Source organism: Balaenoptera ricei, chromosome 6, assembly GCF_028023285.1.
Source record: "Balaenoptera ricei isolate mBalRic1 chromosome 6, mBalRic1.hap2, whole genome shotgun sequence".
NCBI classification, from domain to species: domain Eukaryota; kingdom Metazoa; phylum Chordata; class Mammalia; order Artiodactyla; family Balaenopteridae; genus Balaenoptera; species Balaenoptera ricei.
The window spans coordinates 114,750,304-114,776,107 of record NC_082644.1 but is presented as its reverse complement, the minus strand read 5'-3'; the positions used below and the strand labels follow the sequence as shown (position 1 = coordinate 114,776,107).

General features: G+C 43.8%; 1 protein-coding gene across 2 annotated transcripts in view; it reads right to left on the bottom strand.

Moving 5' to 3' along the window:
- Nucleotides 1-25,804, bottom strand: part of GARNL3 (GTPase activating Rap/RanGAP domain like 3) — a 154,895-nt gene that overhangs the window by 39,118 nt on the left and 89,973 nt on the right. For both annotated transcript variants that reach the window (XM_059926576.1, XM_059926577.1), the window contains 7 exons: nucleotides 20,019-20,083; nucleotides 17,560-17,623; nucleotides 15,706-15,732; nucleotides 9,583-9,658; nucleotides 8,806-8,904; nucleotides 7,641-7,744; nucleotides 728-836 (listed from right to left, as the gene is read on the bottom strand). In XM_059926576.1, coding sequence (XP_059782559.1) covers nucleotides 728-836; nucleotides 7,641-7,744; nucleotides 8,806-8,904; nucleotides 9,583-9,658; nucleotides 15,706-15,732; nucleotides 17,560-17,623; nucleotides 20,019-20,083 — 544 coding nt within the window. The remainder of the gene's footprint in view (nucleotides 1-727; nucleotides 837-7,640; nucleotides 7,745-8,805; nucleotides 8,905-9,582; nucleotides 9,659-15,705; nucleotides 15,733-17,559; nucleotides 17,624-20,018; nucleotides 20,084-25,804) is intronic.

Below are 25,804 nucleotides of genomic sequence, written 5' to 3'. Positions count from 1 at the left end.
CAAGGAACATGAACAACTAGACCAGAATTTATTCTGAAAAACGCCTTTTACTTATTATGTACAACCTGTAGGCACTACCACTGGGTCTCACTGTCACGGCCAGGGGCCCAGGACAACGGAGCCAAGGCTGGGGATGTGTTGGGCTGACCATGCTCATGTGCCAGGCCTGTGTGACTGAGCTGAGATTGGACATTACCGAGAACTTCAGCAGGGCTTTGGCTGCAATATGAGCTAAAGAGGGATGAGAGGAAGCAGAGGGAAAGCAAATAAAAATAGGATTAATTCTATCATATCTCAAATGTCAAGAGATGGTAATATAGCAGCCATTCCTAGGGCTTAGGATCAACAAAGACACATTATTTTGGCTTTTTATCTTAACTTGCAAGTTTTTACACCTAAAGCAAATTTCTCAGAGGATTCACTAACTATAATTCTTCTAATTCCTTTATTATCAATGGGTGGTAGGAAGTTTCCCTCATTTCATAGACTACCTGAGGAAAGGGAAGATAGTTCCAAAGTCAAGAATTCTCTGAGAATGTGTCCATCCATTACTGCAATGGATGGAGAGAGAAAGGGAAAAATACAACACAGTGGGTCTAAGAATCTAGCAACACAAAACAACCACAACATGCCAGTCAAGTGTAACATTTGGTTTGAGGGTCATTTTAAGGCCAGTGAGGCTGACCAACAGCTTGCTAATGGGAGGGTTCACACAGGCTCAGGATACGTGTAAAGTGGGAGCGGATCATGGAAGGCTTGAAGGCAGGAGAAGGTTCCTCCCCTTCCTGGAACACGATGGTGACGATGTCATTTCCAATGTGGCGCTTCCTTTCTACCTGGATGCAAACATACAACACATCCCTTGAGAAGTTTGCTCACACACGGTACATTCACAGAGTTAAAGCACTAACTCGGCACGACAAACCCCAACGCTCACAGAGCCTGGAGCTTCAGTATCTTTGACTCCTTGCCTCCCAAATTTCACCAGCCCATCTCCCTGCTTCCCTAGCCATCTCCTCCCCTCCTCTCCCAATTCAGGCCTGCATTTCCTCTTGACTACCCTCCCTCAGGAGCCTCCTTAACAGCCTCCTTGCCTCCGTTCTCTCCCACTTTACTGCTCTGATTGGGTTCACCTTCACTCCTGCTTCATCTCCTTAGTCTGGCATTCAAGGCCCCCAGACCAGAGGCATTGCATCAGAATTCCCTGGGGATGGGGCTCAAACATGTATATTTAAAAATATAAATAAATGCTTTTGCTAGTTCTGAAGCATATACTTGGCGAGAACAATGGCCCTACGTAATCTGACCCCAGCTGACCTTTCCAAAATGATCTCCTAGACCTGTGGTCAGTGAATCTTTTCTGTACAGGCCCAGACAGTAAATATTTTTGGGTTTGCAGATCGTACTGTCTCTTTACAACCATGTAGCTCTGCTGTCGTGACACAAAAGCAGCTATAGACAATACATAAATCAGTGGGCATGGCTGTGTTCCAGTAACACTTTACTTAACAAAACAAGCAGTACGCTGGATCTGGCCCAAGGGCCATAGTTTGCCAACCCCTGTCCAAGACCTTTGCCTAATTGGCCAAACAGAATGATTCACTGTACTCCATGGATCCCTTGTGTGTCCCCTATTCTATACAGTAAGCTCCCGAGAACAGGATCCCTATCTGATTCATATTAGATATTATTCTCATTTTGCAAATAAGGAAACTAAGGTTTAGAGATGTTCTAATAATTTCAATTCAGTTCAAAAAGATTTTTGGCAATTGTTTCTTGGATATGACACAAAAAGCACAGCCAATGAAAGAAAAAAATACACAAATTCGACTACATCAAAATTTAAAACTTTTGTACATTAAAGGATGCTATCAACAAAGTGAAAAGGCAGCCCAAAGAATGGGAGAAATATTTGCAAATCATATATCCAGTAACATATATAAAGAGCTCCTACAACTCAACAACAAAAAAACAAATAATGTGATTAAAAAATAGGCACAGTACTTGAATACACAATTCTTTAAAGAAGATATACAGATGGATAATAAACATACAAAAAGATGCTCAATATAGTAATTATTAGGGAAGTGCAAATCAAAAGCACAATTAGATACCACTTCACACCCATTAGGATAGCTATTAAAAAAAAAGAAAATAACCCAAATAACAAGTGTTGTTACAAATGTGGAAAAATTGGAACTTATGCATTGCCGGTGGGAAAGTAAAATATAGCCACTGCTGTGGAAAATGTTATGGTGGTTCCTCAAAAAATTAAACATAGAATTACCATATGATCCAGCAATTCCACTTCTGGGTATATACCCCAAAGATTGAAAGCAGGGACTCAAACAAATATTTGTACACCAGTGTTCTTAGTGGCAGTATTCATAATAGCCAAAAGGTGGAAATAACCCAAACATCCACCCGTGGGTGAATAGATAAAGAAAATGTGGTATAAACATACAATGGAATATTATTCAACCTTAAAAAGGAAGGAAATTCTGACACATGGTACAACATGGATGACCCTTGAGGACATTGTGCTCAGTGAAATAAGCCAGACACAAAGGGAAATGCTGTTTGATTCCACTTATATGAGATTCCTAGAATGGTCAAATTCATAGACAGAGAGGAGAATTGTGGTTGCCAGGGGCTGGGGGAGGGAGAAATGCAGATTTATTGATTAATGGGTACCGAGTTTCAGTTTGGGAAGATGATAAAGTTCTGGAGATGGACGGTGGTGATGACTGCACAACACTGTACTTAATGTAATTAATGCCAATGAACTATACACTTAAAAGCAGTTAAAATTGTAAATTTTATGTTAAAATAGAAATAAGTAATTTTTGATGTATCATCTGATGAGTGGATAAACAAAATGTGGTAGGTATCTAAAAAATGGGAAATTATTCAGCAATAAAAAGAGATGAGATACAGATACAGGCTACGGCATGGATGAAACTTGAAAACATGCTAAGTGCAAGAAGCTAGTTACAAAAGACCACATATTATGTGATTTCATTTATATGAAGTGTCCAGAATAAGCAAATCAAGAGAGGAAGCAGATTGGTAGTTACCAGAGACTGGGCAGTGGTGGAGTGGGGAGTGATGGCTAAGAGGAGAGGGGTTTCTCTTTGGGGTAATAAAATATTCTAGAATTGATCTTGGTGATAGTTGAATAACCTTGTGAACATAGTGAAGTGGGCAAATTGTATGGTATATGAATAATATCTCAATAAAGCTTTTATATATATTTTTTGTTTATTATTATTATTTTTAGATTAATTAATTTATTTTTATACAGCAGGTTCTCATTAGTTATCTACTTTATACATATTAGTGTATATATGTCAATCCCAATCTCGCAATTCATCCCACCACTGCCCCCCCCTTCCCTGCTTTCTCCCCTTGGTGTCCGTACGTTTGTTTTCTACATCTGTGTCTCTATTTCTGCCTTGCCAACTGGTTCATCTGTACCATTTTTCTAGATTCCACATATATGCATTAATATACAATATTTGTTTTTCTCTTTCTGACTTACTTCACTCTGTATGACAGTCTCTAGGTCCATCCACATCTCTACAAATGACCCAATTTCATTCCTTTTTATGGCTGAGTAATATTCCATTGAATATATACCACATCTTCTTTTTTTTTGAGCAGATGGTCATTTTTATTTTAATATGCTTGAAAATGAATTTATCAAGTTTTTACATTATTTATCAAAATTTACATTTTTTCCCCCGAACTAATTGCTTGAAATAGTCGGGAGCACACATATTCCCAAATCCAGACTTAATGACTTTTATACTGAGATACGTTTTCTGCTGGCTTCCTGTGAAATACAGAGAAGTAATTGTGGTGCATGGACACAGGATCCTTTCATTGGCACCATCCAGAGGAAAGGCTTTTGATTTTATAGATACCACATCTTCTTTATCCATTAGTCTGTCGATGGGCGTTTAGGTTGCTTCCATGGCTTTTATATATTTTTTAAAAGTAATTATTGAGCTCCTATTATATGCCAGGAACAAAGCAGACAAATCTCCCTGCCCTCATGGGGCGTACACTCTAGCAGGGGGCACAGAAATTACATAGTAAATATAACAAACAAGTGTACTAAATAATACACATAACGTTAGGTGGTAATACGTGCAGTGGAGGAAAGAGAGCCACGCAGGGGCCTGGGGGCGCTGGGGGAGGGTGGGTTGCAGCTTTAAATTCAGCCAGGGGTTCAGTTTAACAGCTGACATTTGGGTAGATCTGAGGGCAGTGAGTGAGTCAACCAGAGGATACCTGGTAGGAGAGAGTTCTAGGAGAGTTCTAGGCAGAAAGAAGGGCAACGCAAAGACCATGACATGGGACAGTATCTGGTGACTCTGGGGAACAGGAAAGGAAGCCAATATGACTGGGAGGGAGGAAATAAGAAGAGCCGCGGGCGATGGGACCAGAGAAGGAACAGAGGTCACGCAGGGCCTTGCAGGCCACTCTAAGGATCTGGCTTTGACTCTGAGTGAAGCAGGAGCCACTGTTTGGGAAGAGACTGATGTGCATTTTAAAGGATCACTCTGGCTGGAGGATTGAGAAACAGTCTATCAGGGCACCAGGGTAAAAGCAGGGAGGCCAGAGAGGAAGCTACTGCAATAATCCAACAAGAGGTGATGGGGCTCAGAGCTGTGTGGTAACAGAAGTGTGAGGAGAGTTTAGGTGTCATCTGAAGGTCGAGGCAACAGGATTTCCTGACAAATTGAAAATGGGATGAGACAGAGAGGGGTCAAGAATGATTCCAGAGTCATTTTGCCCCAGAAACTGGAAGAACAGAATAGCCATCAACAGAGATAAGACAGACTGCAGGAGGAACAGGTCTGGAGGAGAGTCGGAGTTCAGCTTTGGAAAGACTAGGTCTGAGACGTCGAGCCCAGGGGAGGTGTCGAGAAGGCTGCATATCTGGCCTGGAGTTCCCGTGAGGGCTGGCTGGAGCTTTAAGTTTGAGTGTCAGAGGCATATAAAAGCTATTCAGAACCATAAGACTGGATGAGATCATAAAGGGACGAATGAGTGTAGAAAGAGAAGGGAGCTGAGAACCGAGCCCTGGGGCTGGCAGCGCACACGGGGTGTCCAGAGCTAGCTCGTGGCAGAGCTAAGGCTTGGCCCAGATCCGGCTGATCACAGAGCCTGTGCTTTCATCTGGTCCTAGGTGCTGCTGTCAGGGTCTGGAATGCTGGGAGACTGGATGTTAGGGGTGCAGACATCACGGAACGTTAGGGAGAAGATGAGTCTCAGAGAGCCAAGTAACTACACCCCCTCCCCTGCCCCCATTGTGGTTTGGTCTGGTGATGGAGGAGAGAGATGAAGGAGTTAACTGTAATACCAGAACCTACAAAATCTTTGTGAAAGTTTGTTTCTTTACATCAGATTTGGGATGTGGCTCGGACTGTTCCACTAGCATTCTAGATGCTAGGAGGTCAAAAAGCCACCAAGATTTTATGAGCCACGCTGGCCTCTGACTTTTGACCATTACCCTAGGCCCCCAAGAAACCATGACAGGTTCAGAAGGAGGCTTGCAGTTCGTGGTCCTTCTCTGCTCTCCCACGATCAGGCACCAATAAGGTTCACCGTCACTGTGCATTTCTTTGACTCTTCCCACCTGCTTTATCTTCCTGGTAATAGAGACAAGTTTTCTACTTGTGATTTTCTTCATATCTACTGATGCTGGGCAAGTGGAGGACCTTAGCACTACCCATGGAGCCGGCCAGGATGTTGGGCACACCAGGGTCCATCTGGGAATATTTCAGTTCTCCTGGTAAGCGCGTTACGTCTTAATATGCTAACAGCCCCCTCAAAAAGGTAAGATTAACGACTTAGGACTTCCCTGGTGGTGCAATGCTTAAGAATCTGCCTGCCAGTGCAGGGGACACGGGTTTGAGCCCTGGTCCGGGAAGATCCCACATGCTGCGGGGCAACAAAGCCCACGCGCCACAACTACTGAGCCTGCGCTCTAGAGCTTGAGAGCCACAACTACTGAAGCCCGCGCGCCTAGAGCCCGTGTTCTGCAACAAGAGAAGCCACCGCAATGAGAAGCCTGTGCACCGCAATGAAGAGTAGCCCCCGCTTGTCGCAACTAGAGAAAGCCCGCGCACAGCAACAAAGACCCAACGCAGCCAAAAACAAATTTAAAAAAAAAATAAGAAAGATTAAAGACTTGGGTTGGGTGAAGGTTGAACTGTCACATTGCTTCCTCCTGTCTCTGGCTAATGCCCTTATCTGTCACAGGACATGGGCAATGTTGGTGAATGTACAGGGCTGAAAATGTCAGACGGAGTTGAGGAGGAGGAGGATTATAAAATACTTCAGTGGAAGTTTTTCGCTCTTATTGTTGAGATGTAAGAAGTCAACCCAATTCATGATGATTGGGAAGGCCAGCTTGGTCTCTCTTCTCCACGTGATCCCAAGATCCTAAGAGCTTCAGCTCCTAAGAGGTAGAGACAGCCTGGTAGCACTAACATAGGTCACCTCAACCACACGAGGGAAGACGCTTTGCAGAAAGTAACTCTTAGCCACTTAAGCATGTTTCCTGGGCCGAGGCACTTTCTGCTTCCACCTGTCCTTTACCAGTTAGCCTTCTAAAATCAGAACAAGCTTAAAACCTCCAATGGGTCTCCACTGCCTATAAGACAATTCACCAGCTCCTTATTCCAGGCCCCAAACCACCAGACAGAACGAGCTCTTCCTGACCCCCCTCACCCCCACCATGTCCCCAAAGCACCGCTATGTCTCATGACAACACTGCCATGTTTTAGCCCAATGATCTGCATTGTGTCTTTCCCCCTCACTGAAGTCTTACTGAAATATGGATTATAAGTGTTCAGAAAAAAGCCCTTTTAGCCCATCACATACCCTCTCTAGGTTCGTATTTTTCACAAATCTTTGCTGAACAACTGTCCATTCATATTTGTGATATTTACTTATACAGATGCCTTCAGTGTGTAAAAAAAGGGACAAGAATCTAATAAAAAGGTAAATGGAACCCCCCAAATCCTTCAAAAATCAGCAGCATGTATCGTTGTTATATCTAGATTTCATCAAACTGGCAAGTTTTCTCCTGGAGATGGCTAATCTCTGGGGTGGGTGAGGAGTGTTCTCAGGTAGTTTTTTCCCCGACAGGGCACAGGCCATGTAGACGCTCAGTGTTAACCTCCTGCATTAACCTGAAAAAACACTTGCAGCCATTCCTCAGGAAACATAGTGTTACGTCTTGGAAAAATCTCATTCTGACAAGACACAAGGCACATGGACAGAAGTCACAGAGAAAAGGCCACGTATATGCAAGATAGTCCCTCAGAAGTGTAGAAAACCACACTCACACAAAGGCACACACACACACACACACACACACACGTCCACATAGATGTGTACATGCACCACTGCCTCTGATCATTTATTTCCTGATCAGTGAGGGTAGTTCTTCCTACGGCTTGTTGAAAGTTCAAATAAACAGACTGTAACAACATCCCCAAAATTGGTGCCTGACGTTCAGCTCATGTATTAACATCCATAGTCTCTAATTCTATGAAGTCATAGCTATGCTTTCTCCACACTGAGGTCACTGACTATCGAATGATTTGCGTGTTCACACGTACCTGCTGTTTGTTCTCTTTGGAATATGGCAACATGGTGGAAACATGAAACATGATCTCATGCCCTTGGTAGATGGTATAAACAGAATGAATCCCTGTGGTGTCATCTGTAAAATACAATATACATTTAGTGAGCACAGAGAATTCTGAGGCCATAAGGAAATAGTCTTTATTTGCAGACTAGAGGAATACAGCACAGTTAGTACATCCCAAAGATCCTATGATTATCCACCTGAGTGGAAGCAACAGTATGGATCCCCCTCCAACTGATGCAAGGCTCCTGCCCACACGGGGGGACCTCTTCACCCCCCTCTAAGCTCGCTTGCTGTCTGATTCATGCCTTGCCTTGGAGCAGAGGAGATCATGAGAAGTCTGGGCTCAGAAGGAGAGTATGTTACAATTCCTTGCCTTCTAGTACTGCTGGTGTTCAGGACAAAATGAACACAAGATGACATACAAACAGCTATCATGTCCATAAAACAAAAGGAACTATATCCCTGGCAGCATTGTATAGTGATTCAAAGCATGCGCTTTGGCGTTAGACTTGGATTCGAGTTCTCATTAGCTATGTTCCTTCTGACACGTTACCTTGCCTTCTCTGAGCCTCAGTTTCTTAATTTGAAAATCGGGATGAAAACAGTGTCTAACTCCTAGGGATGTCTATCAGATTACACTGGGAAAGGGCAGTGAGGATGATGGACCTGCAGGTACTCCAGGAGTCACCACAGGCACACAGAGCTTGTCAGGGGGGCAGAGGCAGGGGGGAGCTGAGGCCTGACAAGTGGGACCAAATACTTCATCCCTGCATCTGCCAGTTAAGTTACTCACAGGGCAGCTCTCACAAATCACCTAACCTTTCTGTATTCAGAATCTGTGACATGACTCCAACGTGGGCGAGATGGGGCCCCCAGAGGGTCAGGGTACCTGATTTGAAGCCTATCAAATTTAGGCCAAATGAGCCTCACATCACCTGCCTGGCTTACATCAAGGACTGTCCGTGAAGAGCAAATAAAATGACAGAAGTAAAATTACAGGAAAAAGACTAGAAATGCTGTACAGTTATAAGATAGCGTACCCCACCTTGGGTGGGTATAAATTCAAATTCAGATGAGGCTGACTAACAAAAGTTATACAAATCACAGCAGAATGGATCAGGAGGCAACCTTACTTTTGGTGTCCAGACCTCCACGGTAGCCTGTCCAGCCCTTGAGAGTGATTGTGTCACCCAGGAGATTTAAAAATTTTTGAAAAGCGTCACTTCCGATTTCTGTAAGAAGAGGTCAAATGTGAAGAAAGTAGTGTCCACAAGTCCCCGTTTTCTAACTATGCAGTGAAATCACTTGAAAATTAACTAGGCTCCGCCGACATGTGCAGCAGGCGAACAGAATGAGAAATCGTGCTTCCCTCTTCTCGGAGACCGTACGGGAGGGTCACAGTTCCCAGAATCCGAGGAAAGGAAAACTACGGAATTAGACTAACCAACCTGAGCGCTGCCAGACTGGGGTCACAAGGCTCTAGTATTGAAAAATGAAAACATCATTACTGCTCCCATTGATAAGAAACGGGTCTTTAATATGAAAAGTGTGAAATAACAGGAAATAGGACCATTTTATAATTCTCTCAAGCATAAAAATCCCAGAGAAAAGTCGCCTCTTTGCTCCTGAGATTATGTAGAATGAAATTCCTCAAATCCCCATGTAATTTTCCAGTTAGACTGTATCCCTGGTGCCAGTAATTTGGTGACCAATAAATATTTGCCAGATGAAGGAAACTGGGCAACTTCTTTCCTATAAAGTTTACCCTGAAAATTTACCCTTCAACTTCATAAAACTACTGGCTGTTTCTTTGCATTAAAAACTCCAACGCAACAGGCAAGTTCAGCTGGGATCATCTAAATTGCAATGAAGTGGGGCGGGGTGTCTGTTAGAAGAAAGGAGACACTCACCATTGCTGAACATGTCATCATCTGTGAGCTGCCCATCTTTGGCAAAAAGAACCCCAAACTTGAAATTCACAGAGCCCTTACAATGAGACAACAAAAGGTGCTGAATTTAATTTTCTCATCAAAGCATACACAGTTATGAGATGTGCTAGTCGTTATTCAGGAACACTACAGTGACCTGAATGACTACTTGGTGGATTACTTCCTCCCCTCCATCTCAATTTTGACCAATATTAACAACAATCATTCCTTGATTTTCATAGCTTACAGAGGAAACTCTGTGCTCTTGTGAGTTCATTTGAAATTTCATTACTAACAATGTCTGCAGGATGCCAGGTCCATTCTGCAGCAAAACAGTGCTCAAAATAAATAGCCCACAGGAACTCACAGGACTGGCACCATCCGCTGATCAGCCCAGCAGCAGCAGTCTGGAACCTGGGGAGCTCAGTGTAATTCAAAATTTAACACAACAATCTGAGGCTGATATCTCGTGGACTCTTTTAGAAATAGAAATGGAAACTGTAGGCAACGTATTCTAAAAGCTCAGTTGCCCCAATTCCTAAAGCTATTTAATCTCAAGAAGTCATAAAACAGATGTGGGGAGAAAAAGGCAATCAAGAAGTAGTTAGTACAAATGTTCAGTCTACTATCCTCAACTTTAAATGCTGGGTTAAAATCAGACTCTGTGGGAATGATAAATACCAAATGCAAGATAACAGCTTCCACAGGGAAGAGAGAGGAATGGGATCAGGGAGCTCAACTGTATTTTTAATATATATATTTTTCTTAAATTGGGTAATAGGGTTATAGGTCCTCATTATATTGTTGTCTATACATTTTTGTGTGCCTGAAGTATTTTATAATTTTAAAAAATCTGAGGTTGGAAAAGAATCAACCTTTGCAAGGCTGTTTGATGAGGGAATTCTCGGGGGTCAGTTAAGGGGCAAAGAACAAAGGTGATTAAAACATTGCCAGTGGGTCAGAGCGGGGGATCAAGGCAGAGTGCCTGATGAATTCAGGACAGCTGGATCTGGGAGAATTAAGACTGAAAATCCAAAGATCTACGGCTGTACTTCTAAACATTTTTCTGTCCCCGATACACCTGAGGGACAGATGCATACCCATCAGTAGTAGTAATTTTCTATCTGGTGGTTTCCTCTACAGAGTGAGGAAGAGGGAGGCGGCTCCCAGGCTGGTCCCTCCACCCGGGGCTCCTCCACAGCTCCTTCTACAGAAGCTGTTGCCCACCATGCGGGTCTCAGCTCAAACATCAATTTCCGGAGAGGCCTTCCCTGATCTCCCAACACACTCCCCGCATTGTTATTCTCCGTCACGGCAGCTTATTTATTTTCTTAATAGCACTATTCACACTCTGTAATTCTTTTTATTGAGCTTGCATATTTGTCCGTTTCTACCACTAGAACTTAAGTCCTGTGAAGGAGGGAAGGTATACATCTTACTTTCCGTGGAATCTCCAGGACCCGCCACTGTGCTGGGTATATTGGAGAGGGTTAATAAATATTCATGGCATAATTGTGTGCGTAATAAATGAGAAAAGAAACACAAGCGGTCAGATACAACTTATTTTTCACAAGCTGCTTCCAAATGATCACCTCTTCATCACAAACCCGTTTTTGGTAAATTTCTTAGGATTTTGTCAAGGATTTCTGTCCACTTCAGGGTTCTATGCTTTTTTGTAGCTCTTCTTTCTCTCCTTTGGGAATGTGACAGCAATCACATATCTCTAAGACTCTGGCACCGCTTCCATTCTCAGTGGCCCCTTAACAAGCACCTACAGTAGTTTGGGGTCTGACAGACGACCCTCTTAGAATAACAGTGCAGGGACAAAAGCAGTGGTTCTCAAACTTGACCAGGCATCAGCATCACCTGGAAGGCTTGTTAAACTAAAGATTGCTGGCCCCATTCCCAGGGTCTCCAATTCCACAGGTCTGGGATAGGGTCCAAGAATTTGTATTTCTGATAAGTCCGCAGGTGACGTTGATGCTGCCAGCCCAGGGATCCCACTTTGAGAACCACAGGGCTAGAGGAGCCAACCAGCAGACGGTCAGGAGGCCCAGGATCAGGTCCAGCTGAGCTGACAGCTAGCAAGCCAAGGGCAGAAAGACTGGGTCAGTGACCGGAGCGATGAGCCATGAGCCATGAACTAACAGCCTGTTAGAACCAGTAGGGACCCTATGGTCCACTGAATCCATAGCTTTCATTTTACAGGCAGGACAACTGAAGCCCAGGGAAGATGAGACTTGCCCAAGGCTGGTACTAAGTGGATGGCAGGACTGGGGCTGGAAGTCGGGTCTCCTGACTTTCGATCCAGTGCTCTTTCCAACACAGTGGCAGAGTCTTCCCAGGATGGTTTTGAGTTGAGCGAAGCTAAGAGTTACAAGCAGAAATAGGACCCACTGCTGCCTGATCACTGGCTGAAGCTTTAAAAAGCTTTGTTGGGGCAGCTCTGTGACTGGCATCAGTACTGTTGCTGAGGGTACTCACCCACTTCAGGGGGAGGCTCCAGGAAGACTGGTGTTGCAAGGCCTTGATAAGTACTTGAAATTCCTTACGGGGTCTCATTTGAGTAATTTTGTTTCCCGGGCTTCCCAAATGATGTCAATGAATGACAGAGTTTTCTCCTATCTCCAGAAATCAAGGCATCGCTGAACAGATGCATTGTATTTTTTGAGGAGATAGTTTTTAGGAGGGGCTATTTGAGGAGGGCATCATTTGATTTGGGGCTACCTGACCACCACCGGTCATATTTTAACGAAGTGTTGAACCTAACGTCATCAGTGCTTCATGAGGCTGGCTGCTACTTGGGGGATGGGAGGGAGTGCTCAAAGTCCCAAGACCATACCTGGGCCCCTGGAGGGAGGTGACTGGTGGAGTGAATCCGTGGGAACTGGTTTTCTCGGCACTTCAGTCCTGCTCAGACACTCACCATAGAGATAAGGTCATATCTGTAATGCCTACTTGTATGGGACTTTACATTTTTAAGTTCTAAATTTCATGAGACAAAACTCAACATGATTATAACCAACGTATAGTCACATTCTTGGGAATTAATAGTATGCTAGGAATTATATTTCTTCTGAAGAAAGTGAAGTATAAGGGGGAGACTAACGTCCCATTGATTCCAGAAGAATCTTTTGGAATCAAGAAATGATGTCCTGATTCAAAACTGGATGCCCCCGGCTGCCTGTTACTCTTATTTAGGCAATGTCTCCATATTTCTGTGATTCACATGTTCCTACACATCTGTCACCCTCTCCACGGGTGTTTACTTGGGATGCCATGTTCTCTCCTGGCGGGGGCAGGGGGTGCTCTCTACACAGTGGACAAATAAAACTTGGGTTTCAGGACACCAAACAACACTTTACCAAATAGCTAACCTTTCAGAAACATCACTAGTATTGTTTACTATTTTTTTCCCTGCCCATCTTTGCAGTTGATTATCACTATAATTGGGTGGAATTGAGATAAAGTCAAGAAGCTGGCAGGATTAAAGAAGAGTGCATTGGCCACACAGCTCTCAGAGAAGCTCTGAAGGATGCTGACCACTGCTCACACCTCTTCAAGTACAATGTCATGAGTGCTCTTGTTGCTTCTAGCAAATATCCCCTTAGTAAGGAAATAAAATTGAGAAATAAAGAGATCAGCTACTCCTTTTTCAAAATTTGGGAGATCCAAAGAAAAGTGTGAGAGGATATACACCAAACAGCAAACAGTGGTTCTTCAAGGGAGGGTGGAAGTGGCGAAGTGGGGGAGCTTTCATGTTTTCCATTGATAAATTTCTGTATTGTTTGTCACAACGGGCAGGGGCATGCACTCTTGGGTGCTCAATAAATATTTGTGAATTAGTGAGTAGAGTAATTTTGAGACATAAAAACTATATATAGTATAATCCTAATTTTATATAAAATATAACAAACATATATCAAAATGTGATACTATACCAATACTAGTTTTCTCGTGATTGTAGGTGATATTTTCTTTATGCCTTTTGTGCATTTCTGTATTTTTCAAATGTTTGTCAGAAATGTGTATGACTTTTATTTTTTGCCTTTTACAAACTACATGTGGAGTTCATGGATTCTTTAGCAAAAAGCATGAATCATGCATGGATAATATGTAGATTAAAATGTAGATGTCTCCTTCTGCCTGCTCTCTGCCTCATCCCACATTACACTTCCATGAACCTGCCCAAAGCAACTCCTGCCAACAGCCGGCGGTGAAACCTCTCAGCCTCCTTCCTTGCGTTTACATCGCCATGTTCAGGAATCAGCTGAGATGCCGTTGCCTCAGAGAAACCCTCCCTGTTTGGTTAACGTATAAAACCTACCCCTGACCCCACATCACCTACCTTGTTTACTTTCCCCACAGCTATTGGGGCTGTCAATAGTACCGTGTTTATGTTTGCTTATTTACTTGCTTAGTTGGTCTTAGCCCACCAGATTGTAAACTCCATGAAGAAGGGACCTTGTCTTGTTTAGCAATGTATCCCCAATGCCTCGAGTAGTACACGGTTCACCCACAGTCAGAGTTCAGTGAACATTTGTTGAATCAATGAATGGAGGAGAGGAGTGAATGAATACACATAGAAATCTGTGTTTATAAAAACAACTGGGATTATACTGTAAGTATTGCCCTGTGAATTGCTTTTTTCTCAGTAAATACTGTGTCGTGGAAATGTTTCCATGCCAGTAAATAGAGGTCTACCTCATTCTTTTTAATGGCATCATAGTATTTCATAATTCATTCAATCAATACATAATTCACTTATTCAACCAACAAATATTTACTCTGTGTCCTCTATCTGCACAGTTCTAGGCTCTGAAGATACAGCAGTGAACAAAATTGAATAAGTCCCTGCTCTCATTCTAATGGGGGCAACAGATAAAAACTGAATAAATGAAATCCCTGTGTTAAGAAGATAAACAAAGCAGTGAGAAGGGCAGTGGGTGAGAGGCAGGGTGTGCTATTTTAAACAGGCGACCAGGGAAGGTCTTGCTGAGCAGAGATGCTAATTAAGTGAGGGTGTGACCTGTGAGACACCTGGGCGGAGCATCCCTGCGGTGGGAAGAGCAGGCTTCCTGAGGAGGTGGAAGAAGAAGGAAGTCAGTGTGGTTAGTGCAGAGAAGAGGACGGAGAGGTGGCACCGGCCACAGCACGCAGGCCCTCGTAGGGAGGGCCTGGCCTGGCATGTTTGGATACTCTATGAAAACTAGAAGAGAGGGCAAGAAAGGAAGCAGGGAGAAGAGCTGGAGAGCTGCAGAGTCCAGGCAGGAGACGGTGGGGCTGGTGTCGCGGGGTTCGAGTGGTGGTGGTGGAGGCATTGAGACGTGTCCATGGAATGTGCTGATGGATTAGATGGGGGGTGTGACAGAAGGAGAGGTGTCAAGGATGTTTCCAAGTTCGGCCTGAGCAACTGGACGGATGATACTGCCATTTACCGAGAGGCACAGTGTACACACACTCCACTGATTTACTCAACTGTCTATTGATAATATTTCGGATATTTCTCTATGTTAGTTATGGACTTGGAAAACCCAACATATTTTTTTTTTAAAGATTGATTGATTGATTGATTGATCGATTGCTATGTTGGGTCTTCGTTTCTGTGCTAGGGCTTTCTCTAGTTGTGGCAAGAGGGGGCCACTCTTCACCGCGGTGCGCGGGCCTCTCACTATCGTGGCCTCTCTTGTTGCGGAGCACAGGTTCCAACATATTTTTTTTTTAAAGTGGGACAACAGAAAATGGAAACATGCAAATAATATGGCATTCTGTAAGTCGAGTGTGCTAATAAAGTACACTAGCTTTAACTGAAGGAAAACAAAAACCTAATTCCTTACCCTGATCATGAGGTTAACATTCGAATATTTCCAAGCAGATTTAAGCAGCTTGATTGTTTTTCTATCTTTACGGCTAGCTGCATAGAAAATTCTGAAATACACCCGAGAAAACATGTCAGTGGAGGCTTTCAGTGATAAGAGATTCTCGCTGTGCAAATCCACAGAGAGGTGTGCCTGGGAGAAAGGGCTGTGTTCCTGGTGAAGGGGGAGCTCGTTTACAAATATGGAGGCAGAGCGGCAGGACCAGGCGTCTCGCGAGACTACTTACCTCTTGTTCTTCAAGAACCAGCAAGTCCTGTCAAATGAAGTTCGAAAAGTTATGTCCATGCTGAATGGTGGTCATTTTATGTTGACTTTCTGTGAAAGCCAAGCTTCAGTCTACTGACATTGACACCACTTTTCTCCCCTTCGAAGTGCTTAAAATATTCAAATTTAGCTCTACAGATTTTTATACAATACCTGGTCATTTAGGAAAGGCATATTATACCACAACTATCAGGAAACAAAGATGATGCATAGCAGTGGGAAGAAACACACAGATACCTAGGTTTCTCTTACCACTTAAAGCTAGCTTATCATATGCTGCTTCTGGGAAGATTTCGCCTGAGAAAAATGTTACACAGAAGGGCAGCAGAAACAGACAAATAACATTTTAAAACAGCATCAGCCACCTTCCCACTTTTGGTGGAAAGATGCCTTCTTTAGAGTGCAGTTGGTTTATTTTCTGTTTACCTTTTGGATCCAGTGATTTGTAAGAACTCTTTTCCCTACACCGGAAACCTGTTGCTCAAGCCTTCCTAAGGGAAATCTACAGACACCTGATGACAGCAGGGGAACTACTGCTGGTAAGTTGCACACACACACACACACACACACACACACGCTTGGATGCTCACACCCACAGAGGATGGAGGGAAAGCTCATGAATGGAAGGGAGAGTGTGAAAGTGTCTTTTGTTTGGTGAAAAACAGGCATAGAGTTATGATATAAATAGGCAGAAGGTTGCTGTATCTCGTTTTCTTGTCCTGTCTCATTTTGTGGGAGAGAGAAAGCAGATAAGGATGGCCAGGCAGGGGTGACCTCTCTGGGCAGAGGGGATCTGCTCAGCAGCAAGATGCAGAAGGAAGCATCCAAAAGGCTCGTGGGTTTTGGCCCCAGTGTCTGGGGGTCCAGGCTCCAAGAAGGAAAGGATTGAGTATGATAACTGGTACAAATGAAGTAATAAGGACACACTGGTACTAAACTTATAATTCTAATTTGTTTTTAAGGTGGCTATAAGGAACTACTATTAAGCACAGTATGGCTTAAAGTTGCTTAAAGTTTAACCTAACACAACCATTTTTGCCTCAGTTCCTTCTGGGGTTGAGTCAGGGTACAAATACTATTTTAAAAATTAAATTAGAACAGAAGACATGGGAATTCACAATTCTATACATTTCTGGTAAGCTAAGTTGAGAGCCAGTAACTTATTATAAAAGCTAACTGTATCGTGAAGGTATGCACACAAAGATCGCTCATGCTTCCATCCATCCTTCTCATACTGCCTGAATTATTTCCCTAAAAAGCAGATTTAAGCATGATGCTCCTTTGCTTAAAGATTCTACTGGCTCCCTGCTGTCTCCTGGATAGAGTCCAACCTGCCTCTCCAGCCTCTTCCTGTGTCACCCCACCTGGCATGCCAACTCCTCGAAGCTCAGCTCTAACACACAACTGTCACACCATTAGTGATGGCTGTGTTTATACGTTTCAAGGGGATGATTTCAAAGTGAAACTGATTGCAACTGCAAGACAAAAGTTTGGCTGACATTTTTCTGATGGACTGTTACCTAGTTTATGACTCTAAATTTTTTTTCTCCCAAGGCGGACTGCTTTCCCTTAACAGTAAGTCCTAAGAAAACAGGACAGCTTTCTGGACATCTTCTATCCTCTGAGTTTCTGAAAATGACAGACTCCCAGCCTCTATCTTAGACTGATTGCATCAGAATGTCGGGTGGGAGGTTCTCCATGATGAGAACCACTGGTGATTCTGGTTGGGATCCTAGGCTAAGAATCACCGATGATTCGTCAGTTCTAACACTGTGATCAAATTTATACAATTATGAAGCACAAAATTCTCTGTTACCTTTTGTATCTCAGGATGAAAAATTTCCCTGGGGCCTTTCTCGAATTTGTCCAGATTCATGGCACTGAAATAGAATGGATAGAGTGAGCCGCAGTGTGGTGGAAACTTAAACAATGTGGAGCCAGTCTCAGGTCTTCAGGAAAGCTAAGTATTATCTCCTAGAAAATCATAGCTGGATTCCCTGAAGGGCCACAGGAGGTACAAACCAACAAGGAGTGATCAATGAAGGAACATACGCGAGTAACCAACCGCAGTGGCTGTACCCTGAGCACGCTCACAGAGTAAGAGAGGGAGGGGGGAATTGACAGCATCTGTTTCAGGCAACCTTGACTAATCTCCATGATTCTTACTTTTATTTACTAAAAAAGTGATTCACTGACATTTACATAGCAATTAATGATAAAATGAAATGTAATTAAGATGGCCTGACGTGTCTTTCTTCCTTTGGCAATTCCTCTCCCACTTAGGGCAAAAGGCTGTCCTTAGCAGGATTGTTCTTTTATGTTTTGCTTTGGACAAGCAACGTGAATTTCCTTGAGCTAAGTTCCTCTAGAGGTAAAACAAGGAAATTGGACTAGACGATGTCTAAGGCCCCTTTCAGCAAGAATCCTCATATTTGTAAATGAAAGGTAAAAATAATAGCTAATATTTACAGAGTATTTACTATATGCCAGGCACCCTGCTAAATGCTTTACATGGATTATCTCATTTAATCTCTATGAGGCAAGTACTATTTTATCCCCATTTTAAGGATGAGTAAATTGAGGCTCAGAAGTTAAAGAAATAGTCCAGGATAACAATGCTGTGAAGTAGTGGAGCCATGATGTGAACTCAGGCTTATCTGACTCCATAGTATTTATATTTTAATTTTCTTTTAAGTTTCCAAGTTCATGATTGTAACAAACAGATAAAATATTTTCTTCTATTGGCAGCAACTGCAGAAGTTTTAATCTTCGCATCTTTAAAAATACTCTCTTGCTGCAGCTTGCTCTGGCTATGAGTGGAGGACTGAAAAGTGAAGGCCTACTCAGACAATTAAATGAAATTAAAACTCAGTGAAATCCCTGGTCTTTAAATATACAGAAGAAAGGAGCTGGAGAAACTTCATTTTAGAAGAAGAAGAAGAAAAAAGGATTCACAGAAATTTAAGCCAATATAATTCAAACTATTGCCCTCAAAGCAAGTTAAGATTTAGAAGCAGCAAGATACTTCTGTGCTCAAGAAAAAGGTTAACCTCTGCACTGATGCCCTCTTAGCTCGGGCTTCAGACTGGCCAGGAGAAAGATCAGGGGGCCTAGAGCAGAGGGGAGAAGGTCTGCAATCTGAAGACAAAGTCAAGCTTGAACGTGAGATATGAAATGTTTTACTTCTTAATCTCAGGACCCTTTCATCAGCCAATTGCAATCCCTAACTGACAGTCAAGTTTGTCACTCTAACAGACATTCTGGCAAGTATGAGTCGTGGGTGGGAACATCAAAAACACCACCTCCTGCCACCACCTAGTTGCAGATGAATAAAGACTAAATCACCAGGCCACCAGGATAAGGTCTCAGACTCACACAGGATGGCATTGGTGATTGACAGCTCAAGCCCTGGCATCACACGAACCCAGGTTTAATTCCCAGCTCTGTGGTTTACCAGCTGTGAGATCTTTGTCAAATCTCTTCACCTCTCTGAGGCTCCGATTCCTCCTATGTGGAGTGGTGGTAGTAATAGATCTACTTTACAGAGCTGATTTAAAGATTCCCCAAGAGAATGCTTGTTAAGCATTTAGCACAGCGCCTGACAAACAGAAGCTACTGTTACTACGATGTAACATCTTAGCTGGTGACAGAGCAACAGGCCAACCTGCGTGGTGGCATTCCCAAGGGGAGGCTGCCACCCGACATGGGGGAGAGATGAGAGGGAGGTGGAAAGATGGGGGCACGAGAGGCAGCTGAGCACCGAGCAGCGAGTGGTTCCTTCCATTCATTTAACTTTCTGTTGGTGAAGAATAAGCACGTTCTTCTCAGAGAAGCATTTGCTGACATCTGAGTTTCTATTTCAAACCAGAAAAATGAAAGGAAAAAAATTTCTTGATTTTCTTTACAAAACCAAAATATTTGCATGCGTGCCGGAAAAAAGAAGCAGGCGATGCATGCAGAACACAGATGCTTGAGAGCAAAGCTCGGAACCAGCCAGACCTGGACTTGTGCCTCAGTCCTACTACACACAAGCTGTGTGATCTTGGCTTTGTCCTTCTGGGCCTCTATTTCCTCATCCATAAAATGGGGATAATAACACTATCTGTCCTATAGGGCTGCAGTGAAGATTCAGTGAGGTAATGCATGTCGAGGGCTTAGCAAAATGTTGAGTATAACTCCAAGGCCCAAGGAAATAGCAAGCTGACATCAGAATGATCACAGGAAAAAACCCATTTATGGGTGCCTGGTGTTGGGTTTCTGCTCATTTGTACTCACCTTAAGATGGACTTCACAGAGAGCGTTTTTGTGGGGCTGTAGGGAAGGCATATTTTCTGGGTACCCTGGAAAGTCAAAACAGCAAACCAGTGAGAAGTCTGGCAATTTCCATCTCTGAGAGAGTCTTACCTGGTCATTTAAAAGAAACCCATGTCCAGTCTTTCTCATTTTTCTTCATATATATAAATACATTCTATGTTAGAAAAACTCTTACTGAGGTTCGACAGCATCTTCCACCATTCCCCCCTACCTGGCATTTACGCTTTTCTTTTCTTTTTTTTTTTTGCCTTGGGTCTTCGTTGCTGTGCACGGGCTTTTCGCTAGTTGCGGTGAGCGGGGGCTACTCTTCGTTGCTGTGTGCAGACTTCTCATTGTGGTGGCTTCTCTTGTTATGGAGCACAGGTTCTAGGTGCGCAGACTTCAGTAGTTGTGGCGCACGGGCTTAGTTGCTCCTTGGCATGTGGGATCTTCCTGGACCAGGGATCGAACCCTTGTCCCCTGCATTGGCAGGCAGACTCTTAACCACTGTGCCACCAGGGAAGTCCTGGCATTTACGCTTTAAGAATTACTCTGCAGCGTCTGGACTGCTGGGTCCGCGCTGTCTCAGGTGCTGCGATAAGCAGATGAGCCGTCTGAACCAGAGGAGAAGGGGTTTTGGTCTCTGAGCCAAGAATTGGATCAGCCTCAAAGATCAGAAGAAGAAAACTGTCTCCACACATTCAACGGGACCCAAATGTGATTCCTCCAGGTCAAAGAGTTTTGTTTTGTTTTTTTTCTTTGTTTATTTATTTATTTATTTTTGGCTGTGTTGGGTCTTCGTTTCTGTGTGAGGGCTTTCTCTAGTTGTGGCAAGTGGGGGCCACTCTTCATCGCGGTGCGTGGGCCTTTCACTGTCGCGGCCTCTCTTGTTGCGGAGCACAGGCTCCAGACGCGCAGGCTCAGTAATTGTGGCTCACGGGCCTAGTTGCTCCGCGGCATGTGGGATCTTCCCAGACCAGGGCTTGAACCCGTGTGTCCTGCATTGGCGGGCAGATTCTCAACCACTGCGCCACCAGGGAAGCCCGGTCAAAGAGTTTTTAAACTAGAAATCACCCGATTCTTTCAGAGAAGTTTTCATAATGTGTACTTTTATATTTGTCTGTGTTTACTTATTTAAAGTCTGTTTCTTCCTCTCTGAATGAGTACCCATTGTGACCAACTCATAGGAAGTACTCAGTCAATACTGGTTGAACGAAAGGGAATGAAGGAAGGATTGCCTGATGGCTCAGTCCCACATCTAAGCACCCAGGAGAGATGAGGGCTAGTCTCTTTTATAATCTCCAAGAAAGAGACGATACAGACTTATAATTCGCAAAGGATTTATACTACACGCTTATTTAGCAAAAGAGATTATGACGCAGTCCACGTATAAAATTCCCTTTCTAACTATGACTAATAATAAAATTGGCAGCACAAACAGCTAGAGAAGGGAAAGGACATTCCTTGTAGGAATCAGGCAAGTTTGTTCATGTTTTCGGGACACATCTGCAAACTCATGTGTCCGAGCCCTGAGCAATGGCACGGAGTGGAGTTCCCCAACCTTTTCAAGCCCTTGATCTCTTTTGGCAGACTAAACTTTCACACCCAGGGCCCTGGAGAACTGGGTATTCTCACCCCTACTCCAGGCTGGGGATGAGTATGCCTTCCCAGTTAAGTGTCAGAAGTTGCACCAGGTAGAGCCCTTCTTTTGGATTCTCTACTAGCCAAGGAAATTAAGTTGAGTTTTCTTTTTTTTTTTTGTAGTTTGCATTCCGCAGATTTAAAAAAATTTCTACATATAAATATTATGATAGGAATATGCATTTTCAAATTCCACATGACCCACCCACTGAAACCTGAGTTAGTCCTGCAGCCTTGCTTTTTCACTGGCCCCAGCTTACCTCATACTGTGGTCACCTGTGTGGGATGCCAACCGGTCTAGAACAGGGTCTTGAATCTGACCTTCTTGCTTGTCTACCTTTTCTTCTCACCAAACACACCCAAGGCAGCTTTTAAGAGAAGACCGGGGCAGCTTTGGGGGGAATCTATGGAATGAGAGAGGGAGGATCCAGCCCTGCCTGGGTGCTGGTAACATCGTCACAAGCTGCTGAAATGGATGTGAAACCCAGGGCTCTTGGGATTGTGGATCTGTACTTTTCTTCACTATAAAGGGGTAAAGCTCTTCCTCCCCGTCATTTTTTTTGTGTGGCTTTCCAGGGTTGCTGTTCTAGAAAAAACACCTTCCAGTTCTCTGTTTTCAGTGGAACCAAAAAATGCACAGGGAGAGTCAAGTACAAGCGCATATCAGGCAACACTAAGTGAGCAGAGCAGGACACAGAAGTGCATGTCCACATTACCCCATTTAGCGGGGGTGTGTGTGTGTGTGTGTGTGTGTGTGTGTGTTTACGGACAGATGTCGAGAAGGACGCTGCAGTGACTATCACTGAGTAGTTGGATTTTGATCCTCTTCTTTTTCACTTGCTGTATTGTCTGGATGGATTTTTTACAAGTGTGAGTCATTTTTTCTCTTTGGGTTTAGAAGGAACACAGCCAGAGATGTGCAAGACAGTTTCTAGCAGGGTTTATACGTTTAGCTGTGTTTCTGTTTAATGAGAGAATGTGAGCTCACGGGGGGCAGGGAGGGAGCGCTGAGTCACCTGCATTGTTGGATTCCCCACAGCCTCCAGCGCTGGCTTTGGGCCAACAGGGGCTCAATAACTGACCCTGACGCTGATGTTCTGCTTTGATGTGTTCATCTCCTCACTGCCCTTCAGTGGGCAGCAAACACCTACCCAGCCCTGCACATAATTTAGGGCTGAGAGAAGAGGCTCTGGATTTGGGCATTGGCACTTCTCAGAAGAAGGGGATTAATGCTCCTTCTGCCCACCCCATGCTGCCTCCACGGTGGTCCTGGGTCTCAATCCCACCTCCCTGACTTCTCTCACCACCCAAGAGTCATCCCCAGAAGGCTCCTGTTTCTCTTGTATTTCCTGTTCCTTCTGTCTGGAATGACCCCCACCCCTCCCCCTACTCTCTATGTGGCTGGTTCCCTTTCATCCTGTGGGTCTCTTTAAATGTCACCTCCTCAGGAAGCTTCCCTGACTATCTCACTTTGGCAGGCCTCCGTATTGTTCGTTCTCTGTCTTCGTTTCCTTCAGAGTGCTCATCACAATTTATAATGTAATACAGACAATATCTTTGGAAATTAAAACAAGCAAAACTTCCCCTTGCCTTTGCCCCACTCTTCCTGCCCCAGTACCTGGCAACCGTCCCAGGTGAGGAAGTGAAGTGACTGTTTTCTGAAGGAAGAAGGTAGGACTGAGAAAATCTCTTCTGGAAGGAGGTAGCAGAAGTGCGACACGGACCCTGGCCTCAGTGGAAGGAGGGAAGAAGGAAGACAGGGAAGCTGAGGGGTTAGGTGTTGGGGCCCTTGATGCCTCCGTCCCGAGGGCAGGCCTGGATAGGGGCAGGGGTGGGGAAGCTGTAAGCACATCAAGGTAAGACCTGGAAGCACCCGGACTAGAGGCTCACTTCCCAGGCATGGCCTTCCAGAGGAGTCCTGAAGTCCAGGCAGAACCTGTCTGAACACAGTGAGGGGCAGTAACTCGGTAGCTTCCAGCATGGATGGCCAGCAAGATTAGAGACCCGAGCCTAAGGCGACGCTCCCGCCTCCTCCCGTGTGACCCGGGGCTGAGAGAGTGCAGCACTTCCGAGAGGCTCGGCAACCAGCAGAGACCTGGGATCAGGTCAGAGCGTTCACATGTGCAGTGACTTCACTACAAGGAGCAAACGGCCGGGACCACGGACTTCAGGGACAGGTGTTCTCCAATGACCCCCCCAAAAGCCGGAGGAGACCAGTTACACCTCAGTGGTTGCTCCTCCACAGCAGAAACCAGAAAGAACCCAGAGGGCCCCGTGGGGATCCCAGGTCCTCCTCTCCCACCACCATGAGGTCTCAGAGGTCCTCTCTTCACATACCCAAACATTTACTTCAGGAGAAACAGGGCTAGGGGACTGAAATCGGAAAGGCTGATTATTTGTCCAAAAGAGACAGAGTCATCTGAAGAGAATATTTAAGCCAGAAGAGACTGGAATACTGTAATAGGCAAACATAAAAAAAATAAGTAAAAAAAAATGGAGGGGGCCAGAAAACAGCCTTCCTGGTGCAGAAGATAAGAGGCTTTGGACGAAGGCACCAGCCCTTCTCAGTAGGTGACTAAGGAGAAGAGATGATCATGCACTTGGGGAAAACTGGCACCTGTTCTCCAGTGTTATCTTCTAAAACTGACACTTAAACTTGCTTCAAGGACAGCCATGCTAACGGCAAGACTGACCCCAATTGCAGTGGCATGGGGAGAGGGGTAAGGTCAAAACTTGTCTGCAGGAAATAATTCATGAGTAAGACCTAACTATTTTAGATCAGATTTTTACCTTAAACCTGCTTAAAGAAAGAAAAATTTCTGAAACATAACACAGAAGTTTATATAAATAGAGGCAGCAGAGCACACTGGTTAAGTTGGACTTCAATTCATTAATTATTAATCATTTCATGAATTCATTCAACAGATATTTATTGAGCTCCTTCTATGTGCCAGGCACTGGGCTTGCTGGTGGGGATACTGAGGACAAAGCAGTTATGTCCCCTCTTTTCACGGAGCTCACAGGATAGGGAGAGTGACAGCGTGAGTCAAAGAATTACATATAGAATTAGTTATGTACAGTGGTGACAGCTCAGCATGCAGTCCTGGGTTCTGCCTGGTCTGCCACCTCCCTCAGTCATGTCATTTAAGTTCCCTAAACTGTAATAACACCTATGCATTTGGAGGACACACCTGGCATACAGTAAGTGCTCAATAAATGTTAGATTTTATTGTTATTACTAGTACTAGTTTTAATCATCACAAAAAGTTCCTAGCCACAGTTTATTCTGTAGTGGTTCCTGGAAATTCTTTCTGGGCTTTTTGAAGTTGCTACTTTATTGCTATATAGGTATGCATGCATGCAAATGTGTGTGTATGTATGTGTGTATAAAAAATTACTGTTCCTTATGGGGATATATGTATATGTATAGCTGATTCACTTTGTTATATAGCAGAAACTAACATTGTAAAGTAATTATACTCCAATAAAGATGTTTAAAATTAAAAAAATTTTTTTAAATTTTTAAAAAATTATTGTTCTTTTACGTTTATGCTAATTTCTTTTCCAAAAAGAGCTACATAGCAATTTTGATACACTATGTAGCTGAGATAAAAATCAGCATGCAGAGAGGGCAGACAGCAGAAGCAAGAAGAACTACAGTCCTGCGGGCTGTGGAACAAAAACCACATTCACAGAAAGATAGACAAGATGAAAAGGCAGAGGACTATGTACCAGATGAAGGAACAAGATAAAACCCCAGAAAAACAACTAAATGAAGTGGAGATAGGCAACCTTCCAGAAAAAGAATTCAGGATAATGATAGTGAAGATGATCCAGGACCTCGGAAAAAGAATGGAGGCAAAGATCGAGAAGATGCAAGAAATGTTTAACAAAGACCTAGAAGAAGTAAAGAGCAAACAAACAGAGATGAACAATACAATAACTGAAATGAAAACTACACTAGAAGGAATCAATAGCACAATAACTGAGGCAGAAGAACGGATAAGTGACCTGGAAGACAGAATGGTGGAATTCACTGCTGTGGAACAGAATAAAGAAAAAAGAATGCAAAGAAATGAAGACAGCCTAAAAGACCTCTGGGACAACATTAAACGCAACAACATTCG